This window comes from Cuculus canorus, chromosome 1 (assembly GCF_017976375.1).
Source record: "Cuculus canorus isolate bCucCan1 chromosome 1, bCucCan1.pri, whole genome shotgun sequence".
Lineage (NCBI taxonomy): Eukaryota > Metazoa > Chordata > Aves > Cuculiformes > Cuculidae > Cuculus > Cuculus canorus.
In genome coordinates this window covers 114,335,558-114,353,075 of record NC_071401.1, presented here as the reverse complement: position 1 = coordinate 114,353,075, position 17,518 = coordinate 114,335,558, and the positions used below count along the sequence as shown (strand labels likewise).

The window sequence follows — 17,518 nt, the reverse complement described above, 5'->3', positions numbered from 1 at the left end:
GTGCTTCACCAAGATAGAGTGGGACATTTTTATTGCTTTCCCTTATCTCTTCTAGTCAGTCCCTATTTCCAAGATATCTTTTTCAGACCAGATATGGAGTTTTGTCCATTTTGCCTGTCAAATTTATGTGTTTATGGAGAGCATGAGGAGGAACTTCAAAAGCAAATGTATGGTCTATGTGTTTGTTATTCTACATTTGAAAAAGTAGGACCACAACTTGCTTGGTAAGATATGTATTATCAAAAATTGTGATTGGAATAGATCAACAACTATTTGTCAGTTATACGGTGGTCCTGATGAGTTTTTTTTCATCATTATGTAGATGGTTGCTGATGGTTGTAGACCTCAGTGACTTGGTATCAACCTCTGCATTGCGAAACCCAACTACTTGCAATGATGGCTTTTTGTCCTAGTTAGCAGAGGCTTGGCTTACATGTACAGCTGGGTAGCCAACCCTGCATTGTTCTGTGGCTTCAGCAAAGCATTTTTTTGTCCTTCTGAAAACTTGGGTACTCTAACATCTAGACTTACACAATGAAAATACTGGAGAAGTAATGGTTTTCAGAATATGCATGTAACTGAATAACTTTTGAGCTTCAGAGTCTTAAGGAATGGAATACCTCCAATCCAAACTTAAAATGTGATGTAACTTAAGATGAGCTTTATTCTCACTGTATTCTCCTATAGTTCTAAAAACTCTCCCTGAAGTGAAGGGAGTAAAGTTCATGCTCTGGGACTGAAACTGTTTCCAGTTAAGCAGTATTGTCTTTTTCCTAGTCCCCATCAGTTCCTATTGAAGAAAGATTTAGGTTTGTTCCTATGTGTAGTAGACATACTTCACTAAATCATGTACATCATGGCTCAGAGGAGATCTTATAGCAACCTTCCAGTACCTGAAGGAGGCCTACAGGAAAGCTGTAGAGGGGCTATTCGTAAAGGCTTGTGGGGATAGAACCAGGGGGAACAGATATAAACTGAAGAGGGGAAGATTTAGACTAGACATTAGGAAGAATTTCTTCACCATGAGTGGTGAGGCACTGGCACAGGTTGCCCAGGGAAGCTGTGGCTGCCCCATCCCTGGAAGGTGTTCAAGGCCAGGTTAGATGGGGCCTTGGGCAGCCTGATCTAGTGGGAGGTGTCCCTGCTCATGGCAGGGGGGTTGAAACTAAATGATCTTTAAGGTCCCTTCCAACCCTAACTATACTATGATACTATGTAGTAAATGTTTGAATGCTGTAAGGCAGTGGTACTGAAGACAAATGGAATAAAAGATAATTACATAATAAGAAAGATAACTATAAAATGTCCTCTATTTTTGCCACAGTCCATTGATCGCTTTGTTTTCTTAGAACCTCTGTCTTATGCTATGTAAGTTTAACAGATTTAGGATGTTTGACTTAGCTCACTCCCAGTTTGCTTTGTTTAGTGCTTTGTATTGTTTTAAGGAAATGCACTGTAAAAGAAGAGATTAAGACAGTGAGAATAGGAAAGTTCTTTTGGGGTCAAAGTTGTATTGATCTTGGCTAAAACTTTGGTTCTTTAAACTTGCATTGTTAAGTGACAGCAAAAGAAATGTAAGAATTGCATGTCAAGCTGTTTTGTTTCTCAAGATGCTGACTAAACTGGCCAAAATGGAGTTTGAAGGCAGAAGAGATGGTGTGGCAGGGTAGCTTGCAGAGCTAACATAACTTAATGTTACTATCTTGAATGCTGTATGTGACTATTTTGACTGGTTCGGTTTGACTTCTGTTTTGCTAAGCTGGATTTCTCAGCATAGATACTGATAAAGTAGATCTTGTTCTTCTTCAGGCTTCATTCTTACCAATGCTGCAAGTGAAGAACAAGCTGCACAGATCAGAATGGTAAAGGCAGACAGAAGTTGGTCACTGTGAATAGGTCCCAGATACACTAGTGTAGAAATTCTTACAATAAAGAATTGAAGAAAGATGCGTGTCAGACATTATGGAAAGTACATACCATCAGACAGATCAAATAAAGTCGTGGTGTTTCAAGAGTGCACATTTTTCTTGCACCACCCAATATTCTGGCCTGAGAGAAGGCATTAAGCAGATAAATTAGTGAACTCACTGGTCTTAAAAAAAAAATAAAATCAATAATAAAGGATTAATTAATGTGCAGGATAAGTTACACAGAAATACGAGGCTGCTGGTTTTGAGGGGAGAGAAAACAAAAAGTAGAGATACTGTTTTGGAGAGAAGTTATTCAAGTAAAGGTCAATTGTGATGAAGGGGGTGGAAATTCCCAGTGTCATGCTGTTGCCAAGGAATCAATGAATTTAATAAGTGGAAATAATACTGTTTGTTTTGTAATCATGTCAGTTTCATCCAGACCTCCTGTGCACAGTGGCAGGAGAAAACTAGTTTTAAAACTAATGGAAGCAGTTGAAAAAAAGGCCTGTGAAGTACTTAAAACCAAGAAGAAACTTTGAGACCTGGAAAGTCAATGCAATAGGATTTTTTTCTGGATGCTTTATTAGGTGATTTTTCTGTAAAGAAGTGTTAGGATGTGAGTAACAAAAGATCTCTGATGTATCCATGTTAATGTAAGATGAAGCCTAAATTAAGGTTAAATTAGTGGTCATTAATCAGTAAAATGGTTAGCACAACTGTGCACATTAGTTTAGACTTCCTAAACAGCTGCATTCCCAACTTCTATACTTAAGCCACCACATCTCATGCCTCAAATATAATTCATGCCATAATATTGCATTGACTTTGTATCACTATTCTACTCCTAAGATATATTAATGCGATAATCTGTTTGTGCTGACCTTTCAATCAGCTCTTCCTAGTCAGTGTATCTAGGCTGTTAATTAATTATAATCTTAGGAGAAACTAGGCTTTTTAAATTAGTGTATATCCTGCTTTATGGCTGCTATCACTTAATACTTGAAGACATTTTTTTCTAAAAGCACAGTAAGTGAAGTAGCATACTGGTAGTATGCTTTTTTTCTTTAAATTCAAAGAAATAAAATACAGGAAACCTATTTCTGGAAGTTTTTTTGGGGGTCTGTGAGTTCTGATGTGAAAAGCTAATGAGGTTAATGAGGAGCTGCTGATTTGGGTTTTGTGTGATGAAGATCTAGTGGGGGAACATGCAGCAAAATAGAATGTCTTTATCTTGTAAGACACTAATGATTAACTTGGACGTTTACTTCTGAGTTTCAGTAATACTATAGAAGCTATTGAAAAGGTTACTGCTAGTGATTTAGGAGAATAAGGTGGTAATGTTTTTAAATGAGGGAAACCAAATTGTGGGTCAAATAAAACTATATGATGTCAAGTTCTCATACTAGGTTTTAAAGGCATTTTTTTTTCAGATTATAGACTGCTTCATATGTACATCAGTTCAAACATTATTGCAGAAAGCTTTACTTTGCTGCTGGTGCTGGAGAGCAGGGAGTCAAATTTTAAAAGAAGCTCTGTTAAGAGATGCTTCAAGATCTAGAAGAGTGAATGTGAGGCTTGGCAGAAAAACCCTGCTGTTGATATGTTTACAGTAGGGTCACTAACATATCAGGGAGGGTAGGTATTTAAGGAAACAAAGTAGAAAACGATCTGCTCCTCGTGTCTGCCCAAACAAACATCTTTTGTTTTGGTGAATATACCTTCTTTAAGCACTTCTAAGCATAGACCAGAAACCACATATTTATATAAGGTTATCCATTTAGTAGCTGCTTTTCCTTTTGGTGTAACCGAGCAAATAATAAATGACCCTCTTTAGACCTGAGCAGTGTTAGAATGAGCAGAAGACAATCAAAAGCTGATTCTTATACTGAATTCATTCAGGCTGAAAATATTTGTTAGCTAGTTATCTCATCAAAGTATAGGTAGATGGAGAAGCATCTTTCCAGGTATATTGAACCCTCCTGTATTTTGTTTCAAGATAATGTGGGTCAGCTTCAAGTTCTCGGAAAGAAAATCTGTGAACTGAACTTCTCCCTACAGGATACTAAAAGGCACATAAGTTGTAAGCGTTGTCTCTGCTTTGTAATTAGTTGAGGTCTGGCTTACTGAGGTAGATTCTGAAGTGTTATGGTATGTAGTGATGACTTCAGAGGACTTTTGGTAGCCTCATTAGGTCAAAAGACAAGCATTATGTAATAGGCTAGTATGCTACTAAGAAACATGTATCTTGTAGTCTTGAAGATGGAAATGTGCTATCCTAGAGAGCAAACCCTTGATTTCTATCTGGAGCATCAGGTGGTATTTCTGACTTAGGCTACAGCTAGTGGATGGCTTGTACAGGGCTGAAACAGATCTCTTGAATAAAAAGGAAATTTCCCTAAAAGCTTTTCAGTCTATGGCTATCAAGAGTACAGTTGTACATCCAGAACTTGACTTTCTTTTAGAAGAGAGTGTGTTCTGTAAGCCTCTAAAATTTTGGGGCAAGCAGTGGGTTTACATGAAGGTCTTATCCTTATAATTGCAAGTTTCTTGAGTTGTGGACATAGTATTGAGTTTGATTTATTTGTATATCAAAAGGATATAAAAATTTTTATATACGAAGTGTGTATTATGTATATTTGTACGTATTAGATTTTCATATCTAATGTATGTGCATGCATAATAAATATACTTTTTCAGAGGCTTTTTCAGCATGAAATAAATTTCTGTTGTTGTACTGATGAACAGAAACTTAAACTCCTTATGTTGAGTGTTAAAACACTGAATTAAGTAGTTTTGAAATGACACAAAGTGACAGTGTGGATTAATACTTTTTAGTACAATGCTTGAAAGTGCTGCAGAACCTAAGCTTTTTTTTTATCACGGTATAGTTTCAACCCAGTATCTTAAATTGCCTGTTGCCAGACATTGCAACTGGAGCACTGTAGTTGGTGTTTTGAAACAAACCATGTTGGAATTACCTGTCAGGGTAATAAATATTGTGAACGAGCAACATTAATAAGTTGACAGAGATAAACAGTATCAGGCAGACAGAGCTTTGTTACAGCTATTGTCTCTGATAAGTGAGTGATCCCATTTCTAGGATATCTGATTAGTATGAGCTTCTGCAAATGAATTGATTCTTGTGTAACTTTTATATGGCAGCTGTTTTGAAGATGTGGAGACTGTCTTGTTTAAATATACCTCTTTTTTTTGCCTCCATAGTTGAACCTGTTGTGAGCTTAATGAAAGGACCAAACCCTCTAATAGATGGTGCAAATAGGACTATAGCAGCCACTTGTACAGCAGCCACTGGAAAACCTGCTGCGGAGATTGACTGGGAAGGAGGTCTTGGTGAAATGGAATCCAGCTCTACTTTGTTTCCAAATGAAACGGTGACAGTTGTAAGTCAGTATATGATTGTCCCTACACGATTTGCAAGAGGAAGACGTATAACTTGTATTGTGAGACATCCTGCTTTGGAAAAGGAGATAAGATACACTCATGTGCTGGACATACAGTGTGAGTATTCTGTAAGGTAGTTGATACTAGGTATATATCTTAAAACTACCCTCATTATTGGTGTATACTTTCCATAGGAAGGAAGCGAGCACCTACTGCTTTAGGAAAAAAAGGGAAGCTGAAACTATATAGAAAAGCCTGCAATAAGAGGCAGGTCAGGCAGGAGCAGGAACCCAAGTTCTCAGTGTTTGAAAACAGAATGAAATAAAATCTAGTCACAAAGCTTAAAAAACCATTGTTTCTACCATCTCAGTTGGCTGTTGCCTCACAGGTAAATATTATTCATTTTTATATTAAATATTGGAAAGATTACAGACACAATAACCAACTCTGTTCATGCATAAACTGTTTAGTACCTTACAATTTCAGAAGCATTAAAGAATTGTAATGAAGATTCATGTTTGAGATTGCAAGTTGAAAGTAGGTGGTCAGTAAGTTTGTTTTCAAATTACTTACTAAGCTTTTTCCACTCTAATTTGCTTAAGGTAATAAGAACATGATATATACATACCTAACATTTGTTATTCAACTTCAGATTGCTAATCAAATTCAAGCCTGTATTGGGCTTGCTTATTTATGGCTTTAAAACACATGAATATGAAGCGAAATGGTTTACAATGCTGCTTAGCTAAAACAAGTTAAGTCAAATTAGCTTTAGGCTTGTGATGGATTTTTTTTTTTGACTAGACAATGCATAAGTGACCAAAACAAGTTATTTTCAAGTTGCTCCTTTAGTTTCCTGTTTCAGCTGTGTGCTGCTTTAAAGCTCTTAAATTATGGAAATCTGTCAATTCAATTAGAAGAAATGTAGTGGCTGGAAAAAGTTAACTTTGCTGTTTTGGTTTGACTAGAATTTCTTCTGGTTTTGCTGTTGTTCCATTAGCTAAAGGATCACTTACTTGGGTGGTGATTCCAACTAAGTGCCTTTGATACAAGCAGTTATCTAGAGTAAAATGCCTTTGGTACAAGAATGATAGTAAAGTTTATTTGTTCCCATTGTCTCAAGGAGTGAATAAGAGAATGAAGTGAAATGAAAGAACAAGTTGTTTTTAAACTTATTTTTTTCTGAATGTAGTGCTAAGGCGTGTTTCAGAACTTGTAAAATAACTATATAGGAAGCAACACAGCAGCAAGTGAGAAGCAGAGACTTCATGTTGTCTAGTCTTCCTTCAGTCTTCCCTTATGCTTTTAGCTTTTGCAGCTACTCCTCCATCTCTGCTGTAGGAGCTTAGACCAAATCATAGTTGTTCTTCTGTTCTCTAGGTTCTGAATGTTTCAGCTAAGGTGTCTCTGGCTTATCTGAAGCGATGTCCTTGATTTTTTTAAAGCCATGACAATAGATATCTACATCATGTGCCAGTGGATAACAAACTTTTTAGCTGTCATCTGAACTTTTTGATGATTTCCTGGTTACTTGGCTCCTCAGACAGCTGCTTCTGATCCTTCACTGTATCTTGTTAATGAGAAGTAGCTCTAAATTACTGTTCCTCACTTCCAAAAAAACATTGAACTCATTCTTTTCTTCTGAAGTCCTTTTACTTCCCCAAAGTGCTGTATGTTTGCCTAAAGCACACAGTGAGACAGCTGCGCAGTTAAAAGTAACTTGCTGTTCTTGATCTAACCCACTGCTGCATATTATCGTGTAGCTTGGTATGGTATTGGTCTTCGCCTTGTGTTTTGTTGTTTTTAATTAAAAACTGAAATAAATAAAAACAATAAACAAAAAAAATCCTGCTCCACTGAGCCAACTATTACACACAGTTCTTATTTATAGAGAATGTTGTTAAGTTAATTTTTTTTTGTCAGATGCCCCAGAAGTTTCAGTAACTGGCTATGACGGAAACTGGTTCATCGGAAGAGAGAACGTTCAGCTCAGATGTAATGCTGATGCAAATCCCTTACCTATGGAATTTATGTGGACCAGGTAAAAATTAATAAAAAGGGGCTTGACACATGATTGAAGTGGTATAATCTCTTAGTTTACCTTTCTTGATAATAAGGAGCATATCACTTGTATTGGGTTGTAATGGTATTATCCTGCCTTTTACAGGATACAAGATGTTTGTATGTATGAATATAGATAAGCAGTTATTTTGTGAATTTACGAGCCTGAATAGTTTGTCATTACTCTTGGGATAACTTTGTAGTTACATAATAAAGTAGGCAAAACTGTTTATGTTGCAGTATATAAAGCAAAGCCCAATAAATCTATTAGGGATCCAACTATTATTTCAGTAGTTTGGTATTATTTCTTGAAGTAGGTCTTAAACACTTGAACAGACTTTTCTCTATTTGAATTTTAAAATCTGGAAATTACAATTGAAATGATTGCTTACTGAATTACAGAATTTGTCATGTTTTTCAAAAGTGTTCAAGTAGTTGCCAAGACAGACAAATGTGGTGTTTTGCATAGTGGTGGAAACTAGGTCTTGAGCTTGCCTTTAGTAAGATAAAAAAAAAAATTGCACAACAGCCATATTTCATAAATTTATGGATTGGGTGGGCCATAGTCAAATTTACTGCTTTGCCTTTGGAGCCATGGGTATACTCCAGAGAGGACACAGAAGACAACAAAAGCATAGTTCAAAATCTGTCCTGTGAATTAAAAAAAAACCAAAAAGAAAAGACAAAAAACCAGTAAAAGAACAAATAAATAAAACCCAGCTATTTAAAATTGATTTGTTGCTTGTAGAAACAAATGAAATAACTTTCCAAAGGAGAATAAATTTCTATGTGGCTGTGTTGCAGTGCTTCTGTTTCTAAAATCACAGAAATATTTACTGTTGTGAAGCTGTAATCCATTTCCCTACCTTCTCAAAGGTAGGTATCATTTACTATATAGGAACCATAGCCATAATTGGTTTGAAAATGTTGTGTTGATAAGTTTAATTTTGCTTGATGGCAATTTCAGAGGGAAACAAAGTGTTACTGTAACTGACTCAATCCTACAAAAGCAGCCTTGAAATCTTAGGTCAGTGTTGCAGCTAACTCTAGTTAGAATGGCACAGCTACACTTAAGTAGATTTAGTAAAATGTATTCTTTCCTTATGTGCTACAGTATCCTGCCATCCTCATTCCAGGCTTAGATCAAATTCTGTGTGATGATATATTTCCACACACAAATTCCTGTGTTTAAAAAAGTATGTCAGACTCTCAACAGCAGTAGTGCTTGTTTATTCAGATGAATCAGGTTCTCAGTTTTTCGGTTTGAATTTGAGATGTATGTAAGAACCAATCAATACAACCTATGTTTCAGTTTCCGGAATAAATACACATATTAAAACATTAAGGCATTTCAAGGTTCAGAGATCGCTTCTGAATTTCTTGAGGTTAAAACTGAACCAAATTTAACAGGACAAGTTTAATTTTATGGAATAAAGCTAACGCACCTTTTTTATTTGAGCAACAAAACAACCCATCCAAGAAGCTGTAGTACTGAATGAGGAACTTCAAGGTGAGGGAGGAAGACTGTGCAAAAGGATAGCTTGAGTCTTTAAGGAAGTAGAAACGTGCTGTATTGATACTTGTAGTATCTTACTGGTTTCAAAATGTAATAGTTTCAAAATATAATAGTTTCTATAACTATCACACCAAAAATTCTTCATCCCTACGATGACATGGTATTTGCTAGGTTAGTAATATTTTCATGGTCAATGATATTAAATATTGCATGCATGAGAATTTTATTAAATAGAGCTTTCAAACCATGTGACTACTTTAAATTTTTTTTTTTAAATACTGCTGGTACTACATGTTATGAAGTATATGCTTAACCACTTACAAGCTTTATATGACTGAAGGAATTCTAGGCAATAATCATTGCCAGCAAAGTGATGGGAGTGTTGTCTGGAATATAAATTTGTTGGAGACAGTGTTTACTGTGAACTGAGTACCTGTTTTAAAATGTCAGGTTCGGGTTTTTTTTTTTTCCATGCTAATCATACATGCTTTATGCTACCGGAATACTGAGACCTGTTTGAATATTGTTTAGTCCTGCTTAGCTGTTACTGGATACTTCAATAAAAGCGAAATGGGATGCAGTGGATTGAGGTTACACAGGTGTTTAATGGGTAGTCATCAGCTTTTTTAAAGTAGTTCTAGTGCCTCTGCCCTTTCCTCTCTGTTGTGCTGACACAGTTAACTGTAATCACGTGAATGCAGAATGCTACAGGGAAGTGCAAGATGTTTTTAAAAGCCAGTTGGTTGGAAACTAATTTTTTAACTAGTTGTTTCCCCAAATGTGTTGCCAAGTGCTGAATTCAATTTCAGTGCTGTAATTTAGATGGAAAAGTGATGAGGTATGAGAAAAGGCAGGCTGAGGGGGGCAAATTCTGTTTGAGCTCTTACTCAGAAACTATCTCAATTGGATGCAAGAGAACAGGCAGATAATCCTGACAACAGTGTAAGTGCAGTTTAGTTTGACTGCTAGTTTGTAGAGGTTGTTTTAGATTGTTCCTGCAAGTGATTTTTGAATTAATGTTATAGTTGTAACTTCATTGGTAGACAGCTTGCTAGTGCCAGCAGATTTGGCATCTAAAGGACCTGGCACAGAAATTAAATACTAAATGTTCAGGTGGACAGAGAATATCCAGTGAAAGCCCACTCTGCCAGAGCACAGTGAAATGTTAACTCTTGTTATTGTAAATATAAACTAGTTGTATTTAGACTTCATTCATAAAGTTTCACAATTAAAATATAATGAGTTGTTTTGTTGTAGGTTGGATGGACAATGGCCTGAAGGATTGCTATCTATTAACAATACTCTGCAGTTCAGTAGTCCATTGACTTACAACTACACTGGGACTTACATCTGTAAGGTGACTAATTCGCTTGGTCAGAGAAGTGATCAGAAGACTATCTACATCTTGGGTAAGTCTTATTTCTCAGCAAAGGCAGTATATTAGTGTGGATTTTTTTTTTGTCAGTATTTGAAATTACAAAGAGCCAGTTGCAACAAAATATTTATGCCTTTTAATTGTGTGGAAAGCTCTCGAAAGTTTGTATTTGAGAGCTACAGTAAAACTTGAGATTAAACTGACTCTTTAATAACAGCGACATGCCGTGGAAATTCTTAAGGATGATGTAGTTCCCAGAGTGCTTCTGAGGTTATTTCCCTCTTTTGGTAGATGAACTCTTTTTTCCAGTGTTTGGCAAGACATAGAGAATCAAAGAATGGTTTGGGTTGGGAAGGACCTTAAAGATCTTCCAGTTCCAGCTCCCCTGCCGTGGGCAGGGACACCTTCCACCAGATCAGGTTGCTCAAAGCCTCATCCAACCTGGCTTTGAACAGCTCCAGGGCTGGGGCATCCACGACTTCCCTGGACCATCTGTGTATCGCCACCCTCGCAGGAAAAAATTTCTTCCTACTGTCTCATCTAAGTCTCCTCTCTTTCAGCTTAAAACCCCTCATCCTATCACTATACTCCTGGATAAAGAGTTCCTCCCCAGCTTTTCTGTAGGTCTCCTTTAAGTACTGGAAGGCTGCTATAAGGTCTTCCTGAAGGCATCTCTTCTCTGGGCTAGACAAGACCAACTCTCTCAGCCTGTCCTTGTATGGGAGGTTTTCCAGCCCTCTTATTTTTGTGGCCCTCTGCTAGACTCACTCCAACAGATCCATGTCCTTCCTGTGCTGAGAACTCCAGAACTGAATGTAGTACTCCAGGTGAGGTCTCGTGAGAACAGGGTAGAGGGAGATAATCACCTCCCTTGACTTGCTGGTAGCATTTTATTTGATGCAGCCAAGGGTACGGTTGGTTAACTGGGCTGCAAGTACATATTACCAGCTCATGTTGAGTTTCTCATCCACCAGTACTTCCAACTCTTTCTCAGGGCTGCTCTCTGTCCATTCTCCACTCAACCTGTATTTGTGCTTGGGATTGCCCTGACTCGGGTGCGAGACTTTGCACTTGGCCTTGTTGAACATGAGGTTACATGAAGTTACGCGAGTCCATACTTCATAGGGTTTGCAATAAACAGTGCTTTGTCTGTCATAAATTGAAAAAAAAAGATGTTGGGGGCAGGAAACAACTGCCTTTAGAAAAGTCAAAGATGTTCTGCTCTAAGGAAGTTAGTTACGTTCTGAACATGTGTGTTGTACTCCTGTTACTACTTATCTCCTTTTCTCAGGATACAGATAACCTGTAATCATATAGTTAAATATCTCATGCAGAACTCTTGTTGATCTGCTCAGTATAATATGGCAAACTTATTTGCCTTTTTAGAACCATTGTTGTCAAAGCATCCTTGTGTCTCTTAAACATGTAGTTAATGTTTTACTTTGACACTTTCTTTCTGACAGAGCGCATGACTTAGGACAGATTTGAATACAAGTGTGGGAAAAGTTCTCTTAATTCCCATAATTAGCTACATTAGCTAATACTTAGCTTGATCAGCAAGTGATAACATTAGTTTTAAAGGAAGACAGTACAGACATGAAAATTAATACTTCATTTTGTTGTATGGCATTGCTGGTCTTCAGAACTTCAAGTAAGTTCTTGATATTAGTAATTCCACGATGTGAATTAAATGTCAGAGTGTGTGTTGCCCAGTTACAGGATACAAACATAGGTGACTTATAAATAAGGTCTTAAAACTAAATATGAACGCTTTAGGACTGAGATGAAAATGAAAACTTAAGACTAAAACTGAGGATCAGGATGTTTGAAGTAACATCCGTCACAAATCACATTTAATAGTTGTCTGCATCTTTGGAACAAAGGACGTTGCTTCAGTCAGACTGACATAACTGCACTGGCCATAACTGCATAGGCAATGGTGGAAAACTAGAAGTCCTAACTGACTGGGTAATGGGCTAGTGAACTGGAAACTTATAAATAGTTTGAGATGGTGGAATTATTTGTAAACAACTTAAATTACATAAAGTTTTAGCTATTGATAAACTTAATGCAGTGAATTATCATGGAAGTCATGTCTGAGAAGTTACTTTTGGATGCTTGGTCCTAATGCTTCCTTCATGGAGAAGTCCTGACTGTCTAACAGTCTGAAAACATTTAGTCTGTCACATTGTAAGAAGTGTCAAGTAAAAAAATAGAATATTATCATTAAATAGGATGAAACAGTCTTCTGGAATGTAGCATGCAAATATACTTTTAACTGTATTGCTGTTTTTTTAGTGTAGAATAGGGCTGAGAACAGGGCTAACTGTGAGGTGAGGAAAAGGTTTTTTTTCCAAGTCCACCAGTTTTCAGGTTTTCGGTTCTGTGAATCTATATGTATGTAATTGGTTTTTGGTGTGGACTGATGGATACTAACGTGTGCTAATATTCAGCTTTGCTCAGCAACTTTGTTTTGCTGCAGTAACTCTATTGCAACTAGCAAAACTTAGCTATTTTTTAGGGAGTGCCAAGACTGAACCTCGGCTAGCCAGAGATCATACAGAACGACGGCTCCACATGTTGTGTGCACCATTAAAAACAAGTGCTGTAGCTAATATAAAATGAATTTATAAGAAACTTCATGTTAATCTTATCTGTAGTATGACCATCATCTAAGCAAATGCAGGTGATTTTTAGCAGACTTAGAATAAATCCAATGCTGTGTCACAACAAGTAATGCTCAAGCAAGTCGTACACATCACTTTAATGCCAAGACAAGTATCCAGCACTCTGCTTTAGATACATTAGAGAAGATTATTGCAAACTGATTAAAAGCACTGTGTATTGACTTTTGGTATATAGGAAATTTAATTAAAATGAGAGATGAGGCAATCATGAAGTATAACACTTGTATTGTTTTCAGAAACTGACATTGAGCACTTTTATTGTACCTCTAAGAATAACTTCAGTGTGACTGACTGTTTAAATAAATGAAGTGCCCTTGAAATGATGCAGGGTATGTAAGTGTCTGTGAAATAGCAAAAATGTTCATCTCGCATAATATTCCTCCAGCTTACTCCACAGAAGGAGCATAGGTATTCATGTCAGGAGTACAGAAAACAAGGCTGCAGCAGTAAACTTGAAGTGAAACTGCTTACAACCTTAATGTTTGACTTAACAGAGTGGATAATATCTAAGAATGGTGAACATGGAGTAGCATAGACCGATCATTTAATTGGTTTATTTTTCTATCTTAACTATTTTACACTGTACAGAACTTGGCAAAAACAAGGTGAAACTTGGAGGCTTATAAACAAAGCTGTATGATCACATAGTTGTTCAGATTTCAATTATGAAGCTGCCAAAGAGGATTTGTGAAGTTAGTGTTTCTGAACAGTCATAATGCTGGTAGTTTTAAGGTTTTTTAAGTACTGGAAAAAAAAATGTAAATTTAAATGTGTTGCAGGATTAGAATGTAAGCTGATGAAAAAATGCTCTTGGTTCTAATATGCACTGTTAAAAAAATAAAGCTGTATTTTTAATAAATTCTGCAGTGTTCATAACGTTCATGTGAATACTTTTGAAGTGGAATAGAGAAATATAAGAGAAGTAGTTGACGGGGATTAAGTGCTAGGTTCACTAGCTTTTAGGTAGAAGACATGATACATCTTATATGGATAGGGAAATACTAAAACAGGTTTGAAGCTGAATACTTTAATATTGCTTTTAAGGCACTGGTATTTTCACTATTTGTTAGTTCTTCAGTGATGTAAAGTTAGATGTGGTTTGTGTAGTTGTCCATCTAACGCAAATCTTGTTCTCATAGTGTTCAGAGATGATCGTGTTGTTGAAGTTCCTGACTTAGTTGTACAACAACAGGTTTTGCAAAACAAGCTGTCAGCTTGATACGTAAAGCACTCCATCTTGTAATACAGATTTACTTGTTTTTTTACACAAGGAATTGAACTTTATTTACTTGATTCAGTATTCCTTCACGTTCATACTGTTTACTGAGGCTCCACCTTTTTTTTTTACTCCATTTGCAAGAGGGGTGACCTGTGAGACTGTCATTAAGACAGCAATATACTTCCATTGTAATCTGTTCAAATGACTGCCTTTGGAAGAGACTACTTTTTGTTAGAAGTAAAGGCCAGCCTTTGTCAGTTAGCAATCCTAGCAGTTCTAGGAAGATGTGACTTGTAAGCATAGTCACCTTGTTGAAGAGTGGATATCGTTATTGCTAACATAGCATAGACTGATGATTGGTTTTGGTTTTTTTTGATACATCGACCTGTCTTTTGGGAGAGCACTGTGAATACAGGCACTCTTGTATTTTCTGAAGTTTATAGTAGAAAAGTTATCAGTTGGGTTTTTTTTTCTGCTGTATAGAAAAGCAGGTTCCAGGATATCCTAACTTGTATGCTGCCTTATATAACAAGCTTTGAACTTTCAACGTTGTTAGTGAATATTCCTTGCAAGTTTAAGGTTATGGTAATGCTAACAGTTACTCTCTTGTGTCCCAAAGAAATGCCAAAATGTTCCACTTAATATGTGGAATGGCGAAATTCCAGTCAGAAATGGCAAAAGTATGCTAAGCTTTGAAAATGGATGATTGACTTTAATGAAAGAAATAGTAGTAGCATCAGGACGATCTCAATCGTTATATCTATCATGGTGCCAAAATTGGGGGGAAACAAAAACTGAAGATAATTCTAAGAAAAATGTTGAACTTCAGTGTACACAAGATACTTTATGGGGAGAGGGTTCTGCAGTGTCCTTAACCCAGTACTTAACTTAGAGTGGGAGTGCCTGGAGAAACAATGGTTAACCAAGAAGTAATTTAACATCAGACATTCGTAAAATCTTTTATCTTGGAAAGACTTTCACTGATGATATGAGGTATTGGCAGCATAAACTTTTCAGCAGCTGAAAGAAAGGGGGCTGTTACTGTAATGCCCAGCTGCGCAGCTATCAATTACTTCACTTTTAGTTACTTAACATCTTAATGAAATTCAATGATGAGAGCAGGTGAAGAAGCAGAGGCAGATGTCTCTGCATGAATGTATATCTAATACATATATGGGCAGACACTTTACACTCTGTAAAATGAGAACTGCAAAGAGAGTTTTTTGTAATTTCTGCAAAGCAAAGATGGGTCCTGGCCTCGGACGTATTCTGCAGGGGAAATGAGAGGAAAGATAGTGTTTGGGGACATGGGACACATCGTGTGTTTTCACTTGTCCTCATAATTACTGCAGAATGTATGTAATAAGGATTTGAACAGGGCACAGAACTTAATAAGAGACTGAAATGGAAATCGAGTTGCATTTAACTTAAATATTTTTCAGCATTTCTGCCACTTTGAGTTCCCTGGCCAGCATGGGTACTTGATACATTGTAGTTTGTGCAACACTGACCTACATCAGTGAAAGAGATGAGAGCTGTTCAACGTTAGGTTATAAGTAAAACATTAAAGAAAATCAGTAGGAAGTGGATGCTGTTGAATAAAGTGCAATTTGGAACAATTATCTTAAAATGACACATGTAGCGTTTTGTGGAAGGCATTGAGAACTCAAAGCAACAAGTGTCAGTGGTGAAGTGAAATGTTAAAATTGAACAGCTTGTTGATATAAAAGAATGCAGACTTTCATACCAACAAACGAGACATTGTCTTAATTTGAAGGTAGCACTTGAGATGTGATTTGCAAGCAAAATGTTTTGGAGTAGATTTAAGGAACTCTGGCATTCCTGGTCTTAATGCTATTTTCTGTTTGGGAAACTTGCTTGGTGCTGGAACTGAAAAAACTGAATCTAGTATTACATTCAGAACGCTCTGGGTGATGTCACAGATTTACTTCATGTGTTACTGTCACTTGCCTTATAAGCAAGGAGGGACAAATTTAATTTTGTCGTAGTTCAAAAATAAAAGGTGCTGACAAAAACTGACAATAGAAGCATTCATGGTTACATATTCTAGGAATACATATAAACGAACACTGAGTTGATACTACGTTTGTGATGAATTTAAGATTATCTACAAGCACCAATTAACATATTAATGGAGCTGGACTGCCTGGAAACTGTTGGATGACACAAGTTTTGAAGGAAAAGCTCTCTGTAAAATATTGGTCCTTTAATACATTGACAATAGAGTGTTAAACTTGCAAGGATGCAAGTACTACATACTTGTGAATGTGTATTTTGTATTGTGGATGTGGAGGATGAGACACAAGATGTCAATATCAGAGGGAAATGAACAATTACAGAGCCAGTTTAAAAAAGACCCAACGTTTATTATATTGCTGGTGTTTTCTGAAACACTAACAAATCTCGTATCTAAAGCAAATCTTCAAGGGAGAGAGGTTTAGCTTCTCTACCTATGGATTTGTGGGACATGGGAACCCTGGTAAACTTGGATTCCTTAATCTCTACTTCTTTGTTAAATAATTAAAACTCACTTTAAATCAGTTTTTACTAAAATCATACTCTGAATTCCTCTTTTTCATTTTGGTAGTGCATCTTCCTTGTTTGGTTTCCTGTCTTCTGTCATTAATTTCATTTATATATAGCTCCCTAACAAATCACCACTTATACATCATCAAGTAATATAATTATGTACTTTGAAAAATCTGTTAAAAATTTTACTTATGCCAAGCTTTAAATGTTGCATTCAGCAGTGAGGTGCAATGTCAATTATGGTTTGTAGTGATCATGACAAATGTGGCAATTCTATCTGGAGTAAAGAGAATTGTATGGCTATCGCTGAGCAGTAAGATAAAAAATCGTATTTATGAGTCTTTCAAGTTAGGATTTGTCAAATAACTGGAAGCTTGATGAATCTCCAGTTCTATCTATTTTACCTTTTGCAGTGCACCTCTGTAATACGTTAGTAGTTTCATGAATCATGCTTATGGGCATTTAGCTAAATAACATGACATAATGAGATACTTAGCTGTCTATGTAATATTCTCTCTAAAAGATTCAAGCTGCATTAACATGTTTAGGTTTTTTGCTTTACTGATTTTAAAATAACCTTGCATTGGGCAAGGCAAAATTTTCTTCAGTACACCTCAAATAGAAACTGGAGTTACATGTAGCATTGCAGTTGACTGAGAGAATCTCAGGAGGCCTTCTCAGCGTCATCAGCCCATCACTTGTGACCTTGTCTTCAATACAGATGCACATATCTCCAGTAGACGTAAAGAACAAAGGAGAAAGCTGAGTGCTGGAGAAGCTTGGTATCTGTCAATCTCT

At 36.5% G+C, this 17,518-nt stretch overlaps 1 protein-coding gene across 7 annotated transcripts in view; it reads left to right on the top strand.

The window, feature by feature from the left end:
- NECTIN3 (nectin cell adhesion molecule 3) overlaps positions 1 to 17,518 on the top strand; it is a 137,542-nt gene that overhangs the window by 28,953 nt on the left and 91,071 nt on the right. For all 7 annotated transcript variants that reach the window (XR_008448867.1, XR_008448864.1, XR_008448865.1 and 4 more), the window contains exons 3-5: positions 5,133 to 5,429; positions 7,236 to 7,353; positions 10,147 to 10,298. Coding sequence is in view for 4 of the 7 variants with exons in the window: in XM_054060682.1 (XP_053916657.1) it covers positions 5,133 to 5,429; positions 7,236 to 7,353; positions 10,147 to 10,298 (567 nt within the window). In the remaining 3 variants the exon portion in view is untranslated. The remainder of the gene's footprint in view (positions 1 to 5,132; positions 5,430 to 7,235; positions 7,354 to 10,146; positions 10,299 to 17,518) is intronic.